Source organism: Corticium candelabrum, chromosome 10 (assembly GCF_963422355.1).
Source record: "Corticium candelabrum chromosome 10, ooCorCand1.1, whole genome shotgun sequence".
Classification (NCBI taxonomy): domain Eukaryota; kingdom Metazoa; phylum Porifera; class Homoscleromorpha; order Homosclerophorida; family Plakinidae; genus Corticium; species Corticium candelabrum.
The window spans coordinates 108,221-127,614 of record NC_085094.1 but is presented as its reverse complement, the minus strand read 5'-3'; the positions used below and the strand labels follow the sequence as shown (position 1 = coordinate 127,614).

The 19,394-nt window shown below is 41.9% G+C and overlaps 2 protein-coding genes across 3 annotated transcripts; both read right to left on the bottom strand.

Moving 5' to 3' along the window:
- Window positions 1-13,507: 13,507 nt before the first annotated feature.
- LOC134186101 (SWI/SNF complex subunit SMARCC1-like) lies at window positions 13,508-15,712 on the bottom strand. 2 transcript variants are annotated; one of them, XM_062654021.1, is made up of 6 exons: window positions 15,693-15,712; window positions 15,530-15,590; window positions 15,331-15,471; window positions 14,312-15,016; window positions 14,174-14,236; window positions 13,508-13,956 (listed from the first exon to the last, which is right to left on the bottom strand). In XM_062654021.1, the coding sequence occupies exons 4-6, from the start codon at window positions 14,327-14,329 to the stop codon at window positions 13,642-13,644; spliced, it is 396 nt and encodes a 131-aa protein (XP_062510005.1). In that variant the 5' UTR covers window positions 14,330-15,016; window positions 15,331-15,471; window positions 15,530-15,590; window positions 15,693-15,712; the 3' UTR covers window positions 13,508-13,641. The 2 variants fall into 2 exon arrangements, with proteins under 2 accessions (XP_062510005.1, XP_062510004.1); XM_062654020.1 differs by having other exon boundaries at window positions 14,340-15,016.
- A 2,748-nt stretch (window positions 15,713-18,460) lies between these two features.
- Window positions 18,461-19,089, bottom strand: LOC134185963 (uncharacterized). The gene has a single exon (XM_062653856.1). It carries the CDS (start codon window positions 19,087-19,089, stop codon window positions 18,649-18,651), a length of 441 nt encoding a protein of 146 aa, XP_062509840.1. The 3' UTR covers window positions 18,461-18,648.
- Window positions 19,090-19,394: the final 305 nt, after the last annotated feature.

Here is a 19,394-nt window from a genome sequence, read left to right as displayed (position 1 = left end):
GTGTAGAGGAAAACATCACATCTGTCTGTCTGTCTGTCTGCCTTTCTGTCGGTCATTAATGCTATAATCTCTACCTATAAAGGCGACTTGTCTCTTCTCCACTTCCGTGTTGTATTGCCTCTATGACAAACCTGTGTGTCAACTGCAGCACTATGAAGTGGAAAGGAGAAGCACCTGGCATGTGTTGTCCCCCGGGCGAAGCCGAGCGTTGGAGCTTGTCTATATATATAAAGAAGAGGTGTCTGTCTGTCTGTCTGTCTGTTTGTGTGTCCGTCCGTACGAGCGTTTCTCAAAGACGGCGAGTCCGATCTCGGCCGAATTTAGATCGCCCACGCCGAATTCATTAATATCGAAAGTGAGACCGTGGTCGTCTTTTTGACTTCTTCAACGACGACGACATTTCTCGCCGATCGCACTCGATTTCGCTCGCGCACGAATATCTCTGAAACGCCGAATCGTATTTCCGCCGAATTCAAACTGCCTGTTCCCGACGTCGGACGGTACGCACCGAGCGTGTCGTTTATTGCGGGCGACGCTGGCAAACGAATGATATTTTCGCTGATATCCAGTTCTTGAAAAAATACGCCCACAGTCGTTTGCCAGTCTACGAACGTCGAAGAGCTGCCGTGTTTGATGCACCTGTTCCCTGAAACGCTAGCAACGTCTTCAAAGAGACGACGTTTAGCGGGACTGTCGAAATGACGAGAGTCGGTATTCGTTATATGCGGGGACGGATCATCCGGGTGAGTATTGCACATGACTTGCACGTTACGAGATTCACGTCGAAATTATAGATGCCAGGTTCGATAAATCTGTTTTTCGCAACGGGTCTGTCGAAATGGCTTCAACAGAATCAATAATCCAATCAACTGGATTTTTTGAAACTGGACACGTGTCGAATAGATGCTAAGTTCGCTACACCTGTTTCTCGCAACGGCAGCAACGTCCAAGTTGAAATGGTTTAACCCAATCGCTAATCCAATCAACGGGAATTTGGATACGGCAATAGAACGGGATCTAGCTATGAATGAAAATTCTGTCTGGCTGCTACTAAACGGTAAAATCACTTACATCACGGCTAATTAAGGGTTGCTGTAAAACGCAGACTGCAGACCGCAGACTACGGAATGATGACTTTGGCGGTCTCAAACGAATGCTCACATACTTATACACACGTGTAGACGTTTCCGGACTTGCACTTCAACTGTGTTGGAAGTGAGAATTTCATGTTCAATATAACAATACGGCAAAGCCTCTTCGGAGTTGCTTCTATCTCGATCTCAATCGCATGCGACAACTAAAGTGAATTCGAGACTAGGCGACTAGACAGTTTATGTTTCACAATCAGAGTTTGTTTGTAAAATGTTTCTATTGATATTGTGCATGTGCTGGAAGCGCGAGTTGAAAAAAAGATAGCGATCTACTTGAGGGAAAGGCGGTGACGTGTTGTCTCTCTTATATCTTTTTAGCTTTGTGTCTCCCGTCTTTCGGTTCTAGAATCTCTATAGAGAAGATAGGCAGATATACTTGCTTTTGACCAACGTTTAATTAATTGTTACACTTGCAGCGCATCGCAGTCGAATACAAGAGATTTTGCCCGCTGAATCATTAATTAATGTATTAAAATTATTGCGGGCGACGACGAGAAACGGAACATGTTTTTGCTGATATCCGGGTCTTGACAAAATACGCACACGGTCGTTTGCTACTCTACGAAGGTCGAAGAGCTGCCATGATTGATGCACCTGTTTCCCGAAACGCCAGCAGCGTCTTCGAAAAGGCGACGTTTAGCGGGACTGTCGAAATGACGAGAGTCGGTACGAGTCGTGACTTCGCTACATACGGGGAACGGATTATCCGGGTGAGTACTGCATGTGACTTTTAGTTCTGCTCTGATGAATTCGTCTAACTGCACGTGACTTATCCGGGAGCGCTATACTATTCTTCTAACTGCACGTGACTTTATTTCATTTAACGGGACAGCGCAATATCAGGGAGTGCTGAATGATTGCAAGTGCATACTCAACATTTTTATTGACTGCAATTATTCATGCCCAACATCACCTAGGCTACCATCAAACGCATTTTTAGATACTTTCTGCTCTAATCTCTACCTCTAAATGCGACCCGTCTCTTCTCCACTTCCGTTTTGTATTGGCTCTATGACAAACGTTTGTCTCAAATGCGGCGCTATCAAGTGGAAAGGAGAGGCTCCTGGCATGTGTTGTCCTCTTTGCGAAGCCGGTCATTGGAGCTTGTCAATTAATACGTACAAGTAAAATTGAGCATGCGTCTACAAACGTCTGATCGAGTTTCTCACGTTTCGTAGCCATATCGTCTGTACAGTACTGCGTCAGTCCGTATCCTCTCGCAGCGGCAAACAGAAAGCTGTAGACGGAAACGGCGTCTAGGATGTAACTACTTGCATGAGATACCTTCTACGATGAGCTATCTGTCGGATCTGATTGTCTTCTATGCTCGTTCTTCACCTTGTTTGACCGTCACAGTATTAAGCTAAGGTGCCAATCTTGCTTTTAACGTAAATTTTACAGGTTCTGTAGCTTTAGCGTAACGTTTGTGACAGTGAGAAAGAGCAGAGCTTCAAAGTTTGCCTACAATGTCAGACTCAGTCGATTCACTTAGAAACTATTTAGGAATTACTGTACTGTACAGGCCAGTAAACAGGTAAAAATGTTAGATTTTCGTAGAAACTGCATATCAACCGAGGTGTATCTTTCAATTTTTAAATCTAAGAATTGAATACGATTACGTACACGAATCTTCTCTTGTCTTGTGTACACCGCTCAATCAGACTGCTGTAGTATAGTTTGCCTCAGAGGCTCTAACTATTATTAGCAATGGTGTTAGAAATATTTGGTGTCAAAATGAAGATAATGAAAAAATAATCGGTGTGGGCAACGACTATACAGGTTTAGCAATCGAAACCATGATTTGAAGACTGCTGTCAAGATTCTGATTGTATCTGTGTAATGGTGATTAGTACATCAGGACCTGCAACTGACAATTTTATGATGTAATCCTTGTGCTTCAGGACAGTTAGCAAGGACCTTAGGTACAGACAGCATCAATAGTAAGAATGACATACACTTTGCATGGATATGCATATATTAGTAACATGAACAATAACACTCTTTGCAAACTGTATCCTATCCACCATCCTGTTTTAATTAATTAAGTTAATTAATAAATTGATAATAATAAATAAAGGTGATAAATATTGTAACAGATAAGCTAGAGTTTCCACCCATTTTATATCAATCAAGCACATGACATGAACCAATGATGACTGGCACAAGGCACATATCAAGTCTACGACCTAACATTCTCAAAGTTATCAAGCAAGCACAGCATTATTAGGTTATTCTAGATATCAAACAGTTCCATCGGAACAAAGTTTAATTAACTAAGTGTAGGAAGTTATTCTTTTTGCATGAACAATTAAAATATGTGCCAATCATGGCGCAAAATTTCAATGAGCCAGAAGTCAGTCGATGCACTATAACAAGCTGCTAGTGTTTATTTGGTTTTTTGGGCATGACAAAGATTTGAATGTCAGAGCAATTGGTGGAATTGTCAACACATGCTGCCACTAATGCCTTTGCAAACAGGTAACTATATTACATAACAATATAACAATATAAAGCATGTCCAACAGATGCTCAATTTACATGAAATTCATCAAGCCCCTACAATTTTAGCTAGTTGTAGTAAGTAAACTACTTGTAAGCTCATGTATTAGAATGTAATTTAATTTCAATGAACAAATCAAAGATGAAACTACGTGGGCTTGCGCTGCCACATTCATAACTCTGACATGTTGATGCAGAGAAACAATCAACCTATTATTATAAGAATAAAATAAAATAATAAATAAAATAAGTTGCACCTCATCTACCAACAGTAACCAAACAACAACAACAACATGACAACCAAATCATAAGTTACAACAATAAACCCAAACAACAGTAAACAGCATTCTTGGAAAGACGACAAATCTTACTGAGACTATATTATAATTATCGATTATACACTTACACAATTACAATTCAATAAATTTCCTTTTTACACGTATCTATTACACGTGTATATTACCTTTACAAACCAGTAGCCAATCAGTAATAAAACCCTAAACAACTAATGTAATATTTCTGATAACACAATGTAATATATTGTAATATTAAGTTAAAAGAATCAGCTAGTAAACCAAGAGCAATCCAATAACTCCATAGTGTACTTGTGCTGATTTCACTATAAAGCTGACAAAATAGTAGCTGCCAATATGCCAGTGCATTGCACTAAAATACTCAATCAAATCTCAGTACATTCTTCACGTGAAAAAGTATATCGTTGTGCTATACCATGCACTTTCTAACTAGTAACCAACCACTAAGCACACGATGTCTCTGTGCATTGTGCAATTACCAAATGAGAAGAATAATGAACTGCCATTTCTAAGAGGCAAAGCTAGCAGCTTCCATGTTCACTGACTTATTGGACGACACCGAGATGTTGCTTTTGCTTCTAACTGCTAGTTTGATTGTGTGGCTCCCCTTTTGGAGGCGTTGATGCACCGTCGACAGCGTGTTCGAGTCTCTGGCTTTACTGAAAGTGTTATTCCCCTAAATCATCTTGATGATTTTATAATGCATTACAGTCTGCAAGAGACTCTACATTGAACGTCCGTCTTCTTTCCGTCATTCTGTGTAGCAGTGAGCATGCGCAGTGATCTACTTCCACCTGACCTCCACCATATCCACCGGTGGAGCTAAAAGAACTCCACCACCTAATTCGGATTAGACGGCGGAGGCTAAAGAAACGCGTTCTATGTCAACTACTGCAAAACTATTGTAGACTTTCCAAACAGCCTCCTAGGAGACAGTGCTGAGTGCATTACACACTAGAGAAAGTATGACAATAGTATTATGGCACCTTATAATTGCTAACCAACTATGAAACATTATCCAAAACAGCTGGCAAAGTAGTGTCAAAGTTGACCTGTTTCTCTGACTGCAAAATAGCCAGACGAGAAGGTATGTCAGATACTGCAAAAATCTTTTGAGCCTTCCGTTTTGTGGCATGGTATTGATGGTATAAATAAGCACATCTCACTAGAACAAGCCATACTTGCAAGTAAGAGTATCAGAATGAGTCGTCAGAAGCGATCAAAGCCAAATATGTGGCAAGTGGACCAAGATGACCTGTTTGACCCATGGGACAACACAAGTAGAAATGCTGCTGGCCTTACTGAAAAGTTCTTATCACCCTGTGAAGACGTTACAGTGAATAAACTGTGGTTTGAGAAATTTCAATCACCTCACATTGATGATGAAGCTGCATATCAAACTGGAATACAGCAGTCAATGATGAGTTTCACATCACAAATGCAGTATTTAGATGTATGCATTCATTTCTGTCATTATATATACAGTGCATAATAATAAGTATGGTGTATACAGGAAACACAATCCCATCATCATGACTTGGAAGGGTTAGAAAGTGTTTTTACTGTATCGAGCACAGAGTCTGATTTAGAATTTTTGCCATCACTCTCAGCAGAAATACCATCACTCTCAGCAAAACAAACAGAAGAAAACAATTCCGCCCACTTCACCAATCTCGCCACACCGAATAGAGACTCGTCTACAAGGTAAGCTTCATCTTGTTAAGTAAGTTATCAAATAAAGTTCAATAGCATAACACTGCATTTCAGAGATGTTCATGGCTCCCCATTTTATAACAACAACAAAAGTTGGCCTGCATGGAGCTGACATGATGGTACATCTCCTAGAGCTGAAGATGCCTTAGCAAGCATCTTCCCTGCTTCAGCTCAACAGTTATGTGTTTCTACACCCAAATGTGTTGAACATAACTGTTTTCCTCGTTGATATGACATCACTTTCCATCACAAACGACAATTTTGCAGATGATCTGGGAGATTGGAATTGTCAAGGATGCCCTTTACTCTTCTATCAAGTGAAACACAACCTTTAAAGAGAAGTGCAAAATTTGTCCATGTGGAAAAAAGGAATGATTCCAAAGAAAGCAACACACAGAGTTCACAAAAACTATGCTGAGAACAGGTCTTCTGCAGACTTTAGAAAAATCATCTACACTGTGTTTTCTATTGGTAAGGCAGCTACAAAACTTTACACAAAAAATCCAAAATTTTATTTGTTTATCTTATGCAGACAACACGGGATTTGAAATACAGCTTGGTATCTCCATGACAGCATACTGCTTTCTCCATGGAGAACACAAGCTGAATGTACAAAAGCACAGAAATCAAAAGATTGGAAACCTGCCGTATGTTCGCACTAAGACAAGAACCCTAACAGACATTCGAACAACTTCAGAAACAATACAGCCCAAGCAAGTAGCCTCACACATTTACCAGCAGAGAGGTGGAATCAGCACCGAATCAGTTAGTCAACTGACAAGATCGCGACAGCAATTAAGTCAAGGACAGCAGACGATACATACCTGGAGTTGGACGCACTACCATAGCTGTCAACAACGATATGCTCCTTGATGTTATGATGATGGAAGAGTCAATGCAAAATCGATCAGACAAAGTGAAACAGCATACAACCCAATTCTTATTCATGGTTCCTAAAGTACAAAGCAAATAGTATGAAAACCACCATGATTGCAGCAGTCCGTACACAAGCTGGACTTGGAAAACTGCCTACACGTTACAGCACAAACAGAAATGAAGCAATGAACAACACCATCAAGAAATCACTTAAATACAAAGAAAAAGATATTGCGGAATTCTGTATGCACACGAAAGACCTTATTAAACAACAATTTGAAGAAGTAGAAAAGGCCATTTGAGGAATTGGTGAATACACATTTGCAACTGGCTTTGAGCATCTGTACTTACGAGAACGAGAGTGGAATGATCTAAATCTTGAGCAAATGAAAGAACACATTAAAAAAGTAATTAGCTTGTCCTCAACAACGAGATGGTAATGGTAACAAGGACAAGAGCCAACCGAAAGCCAGCAGTAAGCAAGTCAACAATCTGACTACAAACATCACCGATCTTTCACAATTTCTAGAGACTATCATGAAAGCTTGTCCTGGAGTGCCCAGTGCAACAATTGCTGCTATGGTTGACAAGGCCAAAAACTGCTCCAAGCACAAACAGACATGACTGCTGTTCCAGGTCCAAACAAACAATCACGCTTTGTCATCAGCAGCACCAAACCCGGGAGGCCACATTTAGTAACATCAGGGAAAATGTGTGCTCAATTCTCATATAAACTTTCATGTGACTCTTGGACTGCTTACAAAATATGTTCTCACGTGATTGCTGTACCAGAATCCAATGGTGGGCTGTTGAATATGTTACAAAAACGCTGTCGCAGAAAACAACTACAGGAAACTTGACTGCACTTGCAATGGCTACCAAGCCTCGTGATGCAGGCAAGAAGCCCAACAAGCGACAGCGATACAGACAAAAGCAAGCAGAAAGCACCATCTTGACCACTATAAAAAGGCTACACACTACATTGCCTAACTCCTCGTCAAGTACATCATGGCAGACCGTTCAAAGTACATCTGACAATGTGCATGGTTCTGTTCAAAGTTCATCTCCCTATGTGCCTCAATCTTTTCAAATGACAGCACCATCACAAGGTACTTTTAATGCCTCAAGTAATGTACAGCAGTTCAAACCTGCTACGCACTATTATGCTTTAGATTCATCAACTACTGTACTTCAACCATTTCAACAGACATCATCATTACAAGCTTTATCAGCTACCACATATCCACCTTTTCTAATAACAGCACAATCACAGGGTAATTGGAATTCCTTAAGTAAACTTCAGCCGTTGGCTGTTCAAACTTCTAATGCATGTTTCTCCCTAAGGTTCATCAGCTACTCTATCTCAATTTTTTCAAATGACAGCACCATCGCAAAATACATTAAACGTTAATTTAAAGTCGATGACAGTTGTTTAGACTTGCAATGCATTATTCTCTCTTCAAGGTTCATCAGCTACTGCATATCTATCTTTTCAAATAACACAATCAAAAGTAACTGCATCTGGATATCCATTTTACGTACACCAACTGTATGGGCAACCTCAACAATACATTGAACTCTGGACTTTGGCCAGGACCACCCCTAATGCACAGCATAAACCCACACCCTGTGAGTTACAGACCAACGACAGCTACAGCATCTGCTATAAGCCCACAGGACATGGTTCCTAAGCCATTCAAACTCAAATTCTTAACTAACCAAATCAAGGTCTGTGCAGACTGCAAACAGGGATATCAAAGACGAACAGATCCACCTTATGACATTTGCATTGTTCACGAGGAAAGCATCTGGATAGTACAACATGACATGCCTTTCAAAAAATCCACCAATGCACACTACCATGGCAATGCAACATGCATTACCATTAAGCATCCTGCTTTTCAGCCGAATTGTGTGGAAATACCACCAGATGTTAAGGTACGTCTACTGCCAGTGCACAAGCACTACCTCAGAGATCACTTCGGAATTATCATCTAAAAACACGTCTAAAGACTATACTGTAGTTGCACAGTTGCTACTTTGTTAGAGCAACATGTTTTAGAATTATAGAAAGTGACATGACAACTATTTGCAAAGTCGACTTCACACAGCAGTTGAGCTTTCTAGGTAACAGTATAAACGCGTTGTGTTGTTAATCAGGAGAATCACAAATAGTCTTAAACAAACTCGTGGCACTCCAGTGATTGCATATTTTTCTTGAGTCATTCTCTGCCCAAATATTATATTTAAAAAGCCATAAACGCAGTCCTTGCATTAGCCCTAGTAATACATACAATAGCTGCTGCAAAGACTACAGCACAACTGAACTTGTTCAGTTCTGTTTCTATGGCATTATCTGGTTTAACACTGTACTAAAAAGCTCCAGTACATTGTTAAGGTCATCATTGATTATTATTAAATACCTTATTAAAACAATTAAAATTAATTTCTTCTCACTATGTGTTACTAGAACAGCACTTTGTCAAGTAGCTCAAAGAAATTTTTTATATAAGATACAAAATTTAGAACCATTTACTTAGTTAATTAATTAGTACGGCAACTAACATTTTACGAAGATGTCAAAAAGAGAATTTAAACGTAGCCTAACGACGATGCGGGCACGTGATATAACGTGTGAGTTGTTCAACGAACTAAAAAGCTAGCGAGTTCGAGACCACTACGATAACTAAATATGTCTGGGACTACCTGCAGCTAGCGCTGACGCTGACGCTAGGCTAGGCACACGGTAGGGCGTTCCCACGGTTGTAAGACACAAATTAAGACACAGAAACGTGATAGACGGCGACCACAGCGTCCGTTAGATGTTGCTCAACAACGTTAGACAGAGTTGATTCCACCCCGGAGTCATGCACGCTAGCGGTGCCGTTGCGCGCGTTGTAGCTGAGAGCGGATTTATCCACGCGAAGTAATATATACTTGGTACCGCAGGCGTGTTGCGGTCATTGTAGCAATTGCAAGCGTCAACGCGTCAGAAAAATGTGTTGTCAGCGCCCCAAAAAATTGTGATGGAAGAGTAAAATAGCCCGTCGGTGACGATGTCCTTGGCTGAACTTAAGGGCCTGATGGCAGAGACGGCCAAGAGGCTGCTCGGGCTGCTCTGAAAGAAGATCAAGAAAAACTCGGCTCTCAATCTCAAGCTGCCTCATGTACGTTCGGAGCTAGGGAAATAATGCATAAACTGCAGCCTACTATAGGCACCAACGCCGGGCAGCGTAGCAAAGCAGGTTACATATAAAAGTTTTCGTCGTGCGCTGTTGCAGAACAGACGCTCGGAGCGCTACCAGCAGCATCCGCCATTCACTTCGTCTCCTTAATGCAGTCATCGACTTTGCCATCGTTATAGCCAAGCCTATCAACGTCTGTCAGCGTCGAGGCAATGGCACCGACAGTAACAGCGCCCAGCTCTAGCGCGGAAGCTTGCATTGTGGGAGAAGGAACTACGTCAATACCCGCTCGTCTGGTTCGACTAATCCAGGCACAGGAGTACGTGGACTTTACGGAGCTTTTTCCAGATAACCTGGAGCTACTGCGGCGCATGCAAACTACAGCGCAACCAGCCAATCGTCGTCGCCTGGGTCAGATCACGACACTGCCTACGTGGGTGCAGTGTTTTGCTACGTACGCCAGGATTCTTCTGCGGAAGCACCTTGCCCTGGCGCAGGAAGTGATGGCGTACTTGCAGCTTGTAGCGCACGAAGCGCAGTGCCACAGTGGGACAGGCTGATTGTTATATGACGCGCGCTTTCGGAGGCGGCTTCCAACCGCAGGCTTTCTTGGAGCCAGCTGCACGCGCCTCTCTTTGCTGCGACAATCTTGGCAATGGACCAAGCGCCAACGGCGAGGTGTTTTCACCGCCTAGAAAAGGATCATGCTCCCCGTTCTTGCGCGTTAGAACCGAACGACGCTCCACCGCAAATTATGCGTGAAGCCGGATCAGCCTCGAGAACGCTGTCGGGAGGCGGACCAAGATACCGACGTGACAGGCCATGGGATGGTCTAAAGCCAATCTGCCGTAATTATAATTTTAGCAGTTGTGCCGGCTATCCCGACCGCACGCTTCGGAATATTTCCTTGCGCTGTCGAAGCAACCACAGGATGCGCGAGTGCCCAGAGCAACGCACAACTACACAGACAGCCTCTGGAAAGCCAGCAGCGTCCAGCAGAGGACAGGACAGCGGAAGGCAATAAGTCAACAATATATTGTGACGCTTAGTATTTGCGCTTGTAATTGCTGATTGCATTGCGTACTTGCAGGATATTGTTGTGGCGTGTGTGTTCTGTTTTTTGAGTTGGAGCGTGTAATAGCTTCCTTATACGTAAGCCTCATGGTCTCTTGGCAACTATAAGTGTGTAACTCGTACAATAAGCGTTTTTGGTCTGACTAGCGCATTGTTTGGCAAGCTCATGATTCGACACTTATCGTCGATTGCGAAATACCCAAGAGAGAGGCAATGTACAAGGATCGCGCTACCGTTACACCGAAGACTTGCTAGCCTTGGACAGCTGCCGCCCAATGGTGCCATCTCGTCATCTGCACACGGTTCAGACGTCCCCGTTAATGGCAGGGGCGTGGCGTCAAGTGCTGGCGAGCTACTCGGATACAGTTTTCGTTTTTTTGTCTCACACCTAGCCGAAGAAGGTCTCTCTCACAAAACTATCAAAAGCTACCTGTCAGCAATGCGCCGCCTACAGATCCAGGCGGGTTTGGGCGACTCATTCACCGCTACTCTCCCACAACTAGCTTATGTCTCGAAAAAAATTTGACGTAAGCAGAGACCGCGTCTGAAGCTCGACAAGCGCTTGCCTATTACACCGGCAGAATTGAGAATTTTGAAAGATGTGTGGACGAAAAGATCACCATTTTCCGACGCAGCAATGCTATGGACTGCAGTCTGCACGGGTTTCTTTGGTTTTATGCAAGCGGAAGAGTTTACAGCGAGCTCCGTAGCAGCATTCGACGCCTCTTTTCAACTGGCTCCACAAGACGTCAGCATCGACTCACATATGTCACTCCGTCTGTGGTGCGCATTCACCTAAAGCAATCGAAATAGACCCGTTCTGTCAAAATGTAAACATCTTTTTGGGTCGATCGAAACAAGAAATTTGCCCAGTGGCTGCTCTGCTGAGATACATGGCGATCCGAGGCAACGCGCAAGGCCCCTTATTTCTCTACGACGATGGCACGTCACTGTCGCGCAATAGACTGGTCCGAGAAGTTCAACGGGCGCTCACAAAAGCCGAACGTGACTGCACAGGCTTTACAGGCCGCAGCTTCCGCATTGGCGCAGCAACGACAGCGAAGGCAAGAGGGTGTACGAGTCCACAATCAAAAATGGAAAAGTACAGCATTTGAGTCGTACATAAGAATCCCTGGCAGCAGTGTAGCAGGATTGTCGCAGTCACTCATGTAATTAACGGTCGGCGTGTGCACTACTAACCTAGTAAATGGTTAGCACAACTTTACAATAAATGCAACTTAAACGGCAGCTGTTTCGCCCGCATCAGCCTCTTACGTACGGTGCTTGGAAATGCCACACATCGTCAGGTAGGAGATGATAGTTTATACAGTGTACCGTGCTTGGGCTGGTGATTTTAAGAAAATCTCCGAATGGGTCGTAGTCCCGGTCTGATGACCGTCTCCTGCAGCACGGTACGGTTTACGCATGCGCATACCTGGGCTGCGATCCTCGCGCCGGGGCCAGACTTTCCCTCCGGCAAGTCTGGTGAAGTTCGTCCGGTGAAGGTATCTGACGGCGAAGTTACCTAGTGATATACAAGACTATGAAGATCCGACGAAGGTAAGGAATCAACTAAGTATCCGGAAACGCTGAAAGCGGAGCGGCTAATCACGTGCGTCGAGAACACGCATACCACACACCGGTCTATGAGATACCAATTACCGCATGCGCTAATCGCAGCAGAAACCGAACAATGACAGGAGCAGGGCAGTCTAAATTTGAAATGCTCTAGTCTAGAGATCTAAATAATGTGCGTGGATTCGTGGATCTGTGGTCGTTTTCGCGAAATAAGACCAGTCGCTGCAGTCTGTTTGACATATATTGTATGTGGATCCGTGGATCCGTGGATCCGCGTTTTCCACTCAGCCCTTAGCCCTTCATTCGCCGCCATAGTTAGGCTAATTGCCCTACCTCACATTACATGTCTTACCTTACTCCGCCTCCGTTTAGTACACTGGTGACCGTTTGCTGTCTTCCCGAAATTAGGCCTTGCTTTCTCTCGACAAACTATAGTTCATAATAATTACTAATAAAGTTCCTTTTAAATGTGTCTACTTTCAGCTGTTTACGTTGCAGCAATCTCGAGATATGGCATTTTCTATTGAAGTCACGCCTTGCGACGTTGTGGCCTATTTCCGGCCACGTGACTTGGCTTTGAATGTCCAGCCTTCTGAGCTTCGTTAGCCAATCAAAATATTTTTGCCGTTAGACAGACCCTTTGGGCGTGTGTAAGGTACAAGCAAAATTTTAGAGTCGTATGCAGCTTGGTCACAATTTTTGCCGAGACGGTCCATGGCGCTCTGGCGGTACTTTGTTCTTCGATCGGATTTCGCCAAGACTTTGGAGGCAAAACCAACATATTCAAACGTTTCTTACATGTGTTTTGCGTCAGATACATTATTTGAGGCCGATAGGAAAGAGAACTAGTGAGATATTCTGTTTGTAATGACAGCGTTGCCGCGTGGCGCTGCAAGTACACCATTTTCATGTCTAAACGTTTCGTTTTTGCGATATCTATTCAGTAAGCGTTTCAGTAGCTGTGGTGCAAGTTTGGCCGTTTTCCGTTGATTGTATTGAAGGGATGCATCTCACAATACACTAAACTATTGTATTGGAGGACTGCATCTCACAATAAACTAGATTGCAATATATATTGGAGAGATGCATCTCTCGATATATATTTTCAGTACTGTCATCAAAAGCACAAGGCAAATTACAAGCAAACTACGACACGAACTAAAATGCAAACTACAATGCAAACTACAACGCAAACTACAATACAAACTACAATGCAACCAAGCACAGACACACACACACACGAACATAAATTTATGAAAAGTCAAAACTAAATTCTCGTTTGGCAAGGTTAGCTGGCCCGCTGGTACCAAACTCCTTCTTGCCAACATTTGTCAATGCCTGTTTATTGATTATGTCCGAATTTAGTCGTTGAAGTGTCACCGACAAATACATTAGAGTATTGACTACATGTACACCATACAGTATCATGTTACCAAGCGCAGATGAGCTTTCAAGATATGGATCCTCAATAGGCAATCTCAAAAAGTGCAGAATGCATTCATCCTGAGTCCTCGATCTAACATGTTCAGCCACTTTGTTCCAATCATCTTTATACATCTCAAGAGCCTACGAAGACATAAGCAGATAGATTACATACAACACATCAACACGATATCCACCCAAAAGTATGTCTGTCTATGTGTCTGTCTCTAACGTGTGTGTGTGTGTGTGTGTGTGTGTGTGTGTGTGTGTGTGTGTGTGTGTGTGTGTGTGTGTGTGTGTGTGTGTGTGTGTGTGTGTGTGTGTGTGTGTGTGTGTGTGTGTGTAAACTGACTTCACCCACCTCCATTAGAAGCAATGTCTCCTGATTGGTCCATTCTCTTGAAATTGCAGCACCACCCAAATCCTGCAACAACAAAATAATTAACCCACACTATTTCTATCCGTTTGCCTAGATGCACTGGTTGTTGTGCAGACGCACATTCAAACGACATGACATCAGTATCAACCTGTGAATTTCTTGATGAACCTCCTCGTTTGAAGTAAACGTCAGTCTTCAGCCTAGCACAATGAAACAGAATATATTGCATATATACCATACAAAATACCATACACGATGGAAACAAAGGAAAACATGAACACAAACCAATAGACAAATACACAAACAACTACAACTAAATGATAAACAAACAGGGACTCATTAGACAAACAGACAAATAAACAAACAGACAAACAGACAGACAAATAGACAAACAAACAAACAGACAGACAAATAGACAAACAAATAAACAGACAAAGAAACAGACAGACAGACAAACAGACAGACAAACAAACAGCAAAACAAACAAACAGACAAACAAAAAAATAGACAAACAAACAGATAAACAAACAGACAGACAAACGAACAAGCAAAAATACAGACAAACAAGCAAACAAAAAACAAACAACAGAAACAAACAAACAAACAGACAACCAAATAAATACACAAATAAACAAACAGACAGACAAACAGACAGACAAACAGACAGACAGACAGAAAAACAAATAGACAAACAACCAGGCAACCACACGCAAACGTAGATATTCTTCCCACAAAAAAATTGATGACATAGGTTGGCTTCTTCTCCTCCTCATTACTTGAACCAAACGCTTTCTTTTTAATTTGTGCAACATGCTTGGATGCGCTCTGAAATGTTGCCAAATATCAATAAATACATTGACTTTTTCATTCTCTACCAGACATGTATTACCATTTTAAAAATATCAAATTTTATAGATATCAATTGTTACAAATATCAATTTCTGTAAATATCAATTTCTATAATTATTAATTTACATAAATATCAATAACATGCTCCTAAATTTCATTTCAGATATTAATTAATTAATTGGTGAGCGAAGCGATCTTCTCTCTTGTCATGTCAATTGAGGTCGAGATATTATATATGTATATATTTATATATTTACATATGTATATATTATATTTACTAGATACGTGACCTGTTCTTCGCACGAGCAAAGTACTGTATTGTTATGATGGAAGACTCTGTTTGAGCGTGTGTAGACACGTCAGGTGCAATTTTTTGGTAGCAATCGACACACTCCCTCTGTGGATTCAGTTCAAATGACTGGTGTGGACGTCTGTTCGAATAAACTGGAATGTGTTAATTATTTAGTATCCCAATGAAGACAAATGAACCTTTAACCGTGTATCTCATTCCAAAAAAATTGCAACGACTTTTCCGTTCAGAGATTTATATCTGCGCAACAGAAACTTGAAAGTCAAATGCAGTTTTTTACTCACCCATAGGATACATGCAGTACAGTGCAGCTTGACATGCAGACATGCATGATTAGTGCACCTTTTTTCTCTCCGTTTTTGATGTTCTCACACTCCCAGTATTGCACTCCATGCAGGAGACGTGTAGGTTGGATTCAGTGCAAATGCAGTGACACGTCTCTTCAGTGAGTCTTCTCGGAGCCATTTCAACAGTCCCATTATGTTATAACTTCAAAGACGTTGCTATCGTTATAGGAAACAGGCGTATCGAATGTGGCAGGTATTCGACGAGCGTACTCGAAACAACCGAAAGTAGGCAAATTTCTACATACCCAGATATCCTACACAAAACTATCTTGTCGTTTTTGACGTCGCCGGTACTAGACGACACGCTCCATGCATCCCGTCCGAGGTCAGCTTTTTGCTCTGGATGTAGTTTGATGTTTAAGATAAACAAATCAACTACAGCTTGCTCAGATAACGCAGTCTGATGGGAATGCTCTATAGCTATAGCATTGTGACGTAACAATGGCATGTGAACAAACAATGGATATTGAAAGTGAGCATTGCATTCTTAGTTATGAGAAAACGAAACTATGCCATGAGATGGTGTTCACGTAACAGAACTTCCTTTAAATTGAGTCTATCAGGGGCATTCAGTTTCCTTTTTGAACAATGAACAGCATTATGTCGTTGTACGATGCACCCCCAAAAGGGGACCTAACTGAAGAGCTGGAAGACGACGCCACACTGGTATGTTCTTACCCACGTCGAGTTACGCCTGTACCCCAAATTTTAGCCTCGTGGGTGATCCGGTCTAGCCGCCTATCGAACTTATCACCGGGTACGGTAGTACCATGTATGTAGGGATTGACCGGGTTGTGTGGGCGCGGTCATATTTTATACCTTCAGAAATCACCTTAAAACGCTATTAAATATCTTGAAAACGACAGATAGAAATCCTTAAAAGTTCAACTACGCTTGACTACTTTTGAATTGATCTCAGCTTGTCTTCAGAAGGAGAAAAACCCTCGTCAATTTCAGAGTTTTCGCTGGATTTTGTCTTATTTCTTCTTCTTCTTCTTCTTCTTCTTCTCCTCCTTCGTCACGCATAACTCGTTGACTAAGGCATATCTAAATCTAAAACTTTGGGAAACGACGTAGAATAAACCGACCTGTATTCTTTTGATGATAGAAACAAGAAACATCTAAGAAAAAAGATTTCTAGAATGGATTTGAACCTGCTACCCTACTTACGTTCAACCGCAATTGTTGTAAGCAATTGTTAACAAAAAATAACCAGGCAGCCAATCACAAGCTCTTGCTACGTTACATGAAGCAATTTAGGATACACGTGTACAACAAGGCGACAAAAATTTTTGACATGTTTCGTGGTTAAAAAACCTGAAAGCCTACAGTTAGGCAAAGAATTGCGCCCTTGAATCGAACGAGCAAACGCAAAAAGTGTGCATAATTAATTAATTAGAAGTGACGTTGAACGTCATCGCAATCGAAGACGCGAAATACCTCTTCTTGCCGTAGTTGGAACACCAACGCCTTCAAGCATTTGAATTATTGCAAAAGCAAAATAATTCGACTCGCTTCGGTCACGAAATGTTGACTTTGCAGCACTCGGAATGTGACGATTGTTACGAGCTTAGAGGTGTGGCCTACGTTAGAAATTTTACAGTTGTCTATTGCTACCGTATTATATTTAAGACCAAACTCTCGCAAATCAAAGACTTCGTACTGTGTACAAGCCGGTCGCGTGTAGAAGCTTTTGTTCAAGACACTCGGCACGCGCTTACACACACGTTTGGTCACGTGCACGTGCGCAAACGTTGGCGTGTGCGTGTAGCGTTCAATGACGAAGAAAAAGTTGACGCTGCTGAAACTGGCATCTCGATTCTCATAGTAGTGACAAGTCTATCAAACCGAATCTTGCATTTTCGATAATAAACTCAACAACATTCTGTAACGTGATGTATGACTATCAACAGAAATGCGAGCTTGCTTTGTTGCCCACACCAAGAACTTTAGTTGTTTAAACGCTAATACTCATACCCCACTGGACACAAATTTTAAAATTATGGAAGAATGCATCTAGAAATTGTTGTAGACAACCAGGAGATCTAACGGCTAATCATCTGCATAAATTCCTTCTCCAATCTCAACCTTTTGCATGAGATCGAAATATTTTGCAGTACACATGCACACGCACACACACACAACTACATGCACGTATGCTCGTAGCTCTGAAGCGAGTAGACCATAGCTTCATACTTACTAGTGGTATTATTGCAACTAAATGCAACGTTTGATTCAAACCATCTATACACAAACACTGCATAGCTCTTAGCATGTTTTGCAAGTACACTGTAAACCTAAGATCCACAAGCTCGAGATATGAGACTATACATGTAGACCAAGTACGATTTAGAAAATGTGTATTTTTGTTAGGCTATCAATTTTTTGTTTAATATTAACTAATGGAGTAGCCTGTGCTTTCGCACTCTTAAAAACTTACCAAACTACAATTTTTAAAAAAAATTTTCTGAAAAATGAACTAGATGTAGGGATTGTATAAAAAGTAACAGAAACAAGGTCTATAGATAATATGAACCAAAGCCAGACATCATTAGTGAATCCTTCCAACCACATTCCCTACATTTTACATTTAGTGGGTTGGAAGGATTTACTAATGATGTCTGGCTTTGGTTCATATTATCTATAGATCTTGTTTCTGTTCTTTTTTATACAATCCTTACATCTAGTTCTTTTTTCAGAGGAAAAGTCTTTAAAATTATAGTACATACATACAAACACCGCCGATTCTATATGGTAGTATATATATATATATACCGTATTTCCGCGCTTTAAACGGCATGCCGGTTTATAACGGGGTCTAGCAAGTGCCGGTATACTCCGGGGCATACCGGCATGCCGGTGTCTAGAGGGGTAAAATTACAAACATCTTTCATCAAGTGTTGAAATGGAAAGTTGCAGAGCTTTGTGTGGATAAACAGACATACTTAACATTAACACTGATACAGAAAAAGAAGCATGCACTCTTCGCCCTCAGACATATCGTCATAGAGCTTTCGAGCTTGTAGCTTGATACATCTCCCACTGACAGTTATGCCCTCAGCACGTTTTTTGTCTACCCACGACGACAACTCCGTTTCTAGTTCAGGATACCAAGCTCTTCTCTTGGCTCCATCTGATCCAGCCATTGCGGAGGATCTTCTCCTCTTTCTTGTCGAAATCTGTATGTCATTCTTTATTGCTTCGATCTGATTCTCAGCCTTCGACCAGTCTTGCACGCAACTTCTCGGTACTCCGCATTCCCGAGCTGTTCCCGCCACGTTTCCACCCAGCTCTGCCAACCTCGACAACACTTCCATCTTCTTCTGAATCGTGTACGATTTTCTTCCTTTCTTGGAAGAGCAGGATGTCGTCGACTGGACGTCGTCCGCCATCAGCAGGCATGCGCACTAGCATTAGGTGCTCGCGCACTCGAGACCTGAGTCCAAGGCTACCCCACTCTATATCGGCATACCTCACTCTATACCGGCATGCCGGTTTAGGGTACCAGAAAGGGTTGACACTGTTCTTGGTAAACCCCAGTTTTACCGGCATGCCGTTTAAAGCGCGGAAATACGGTATATATATATATATATATATATATATATATATATATATATATATATATATATATATATATATATATATATATATATATATACGAGCTCCAATGCCCGGCTTCGCCCGGGTAATAGTTTAA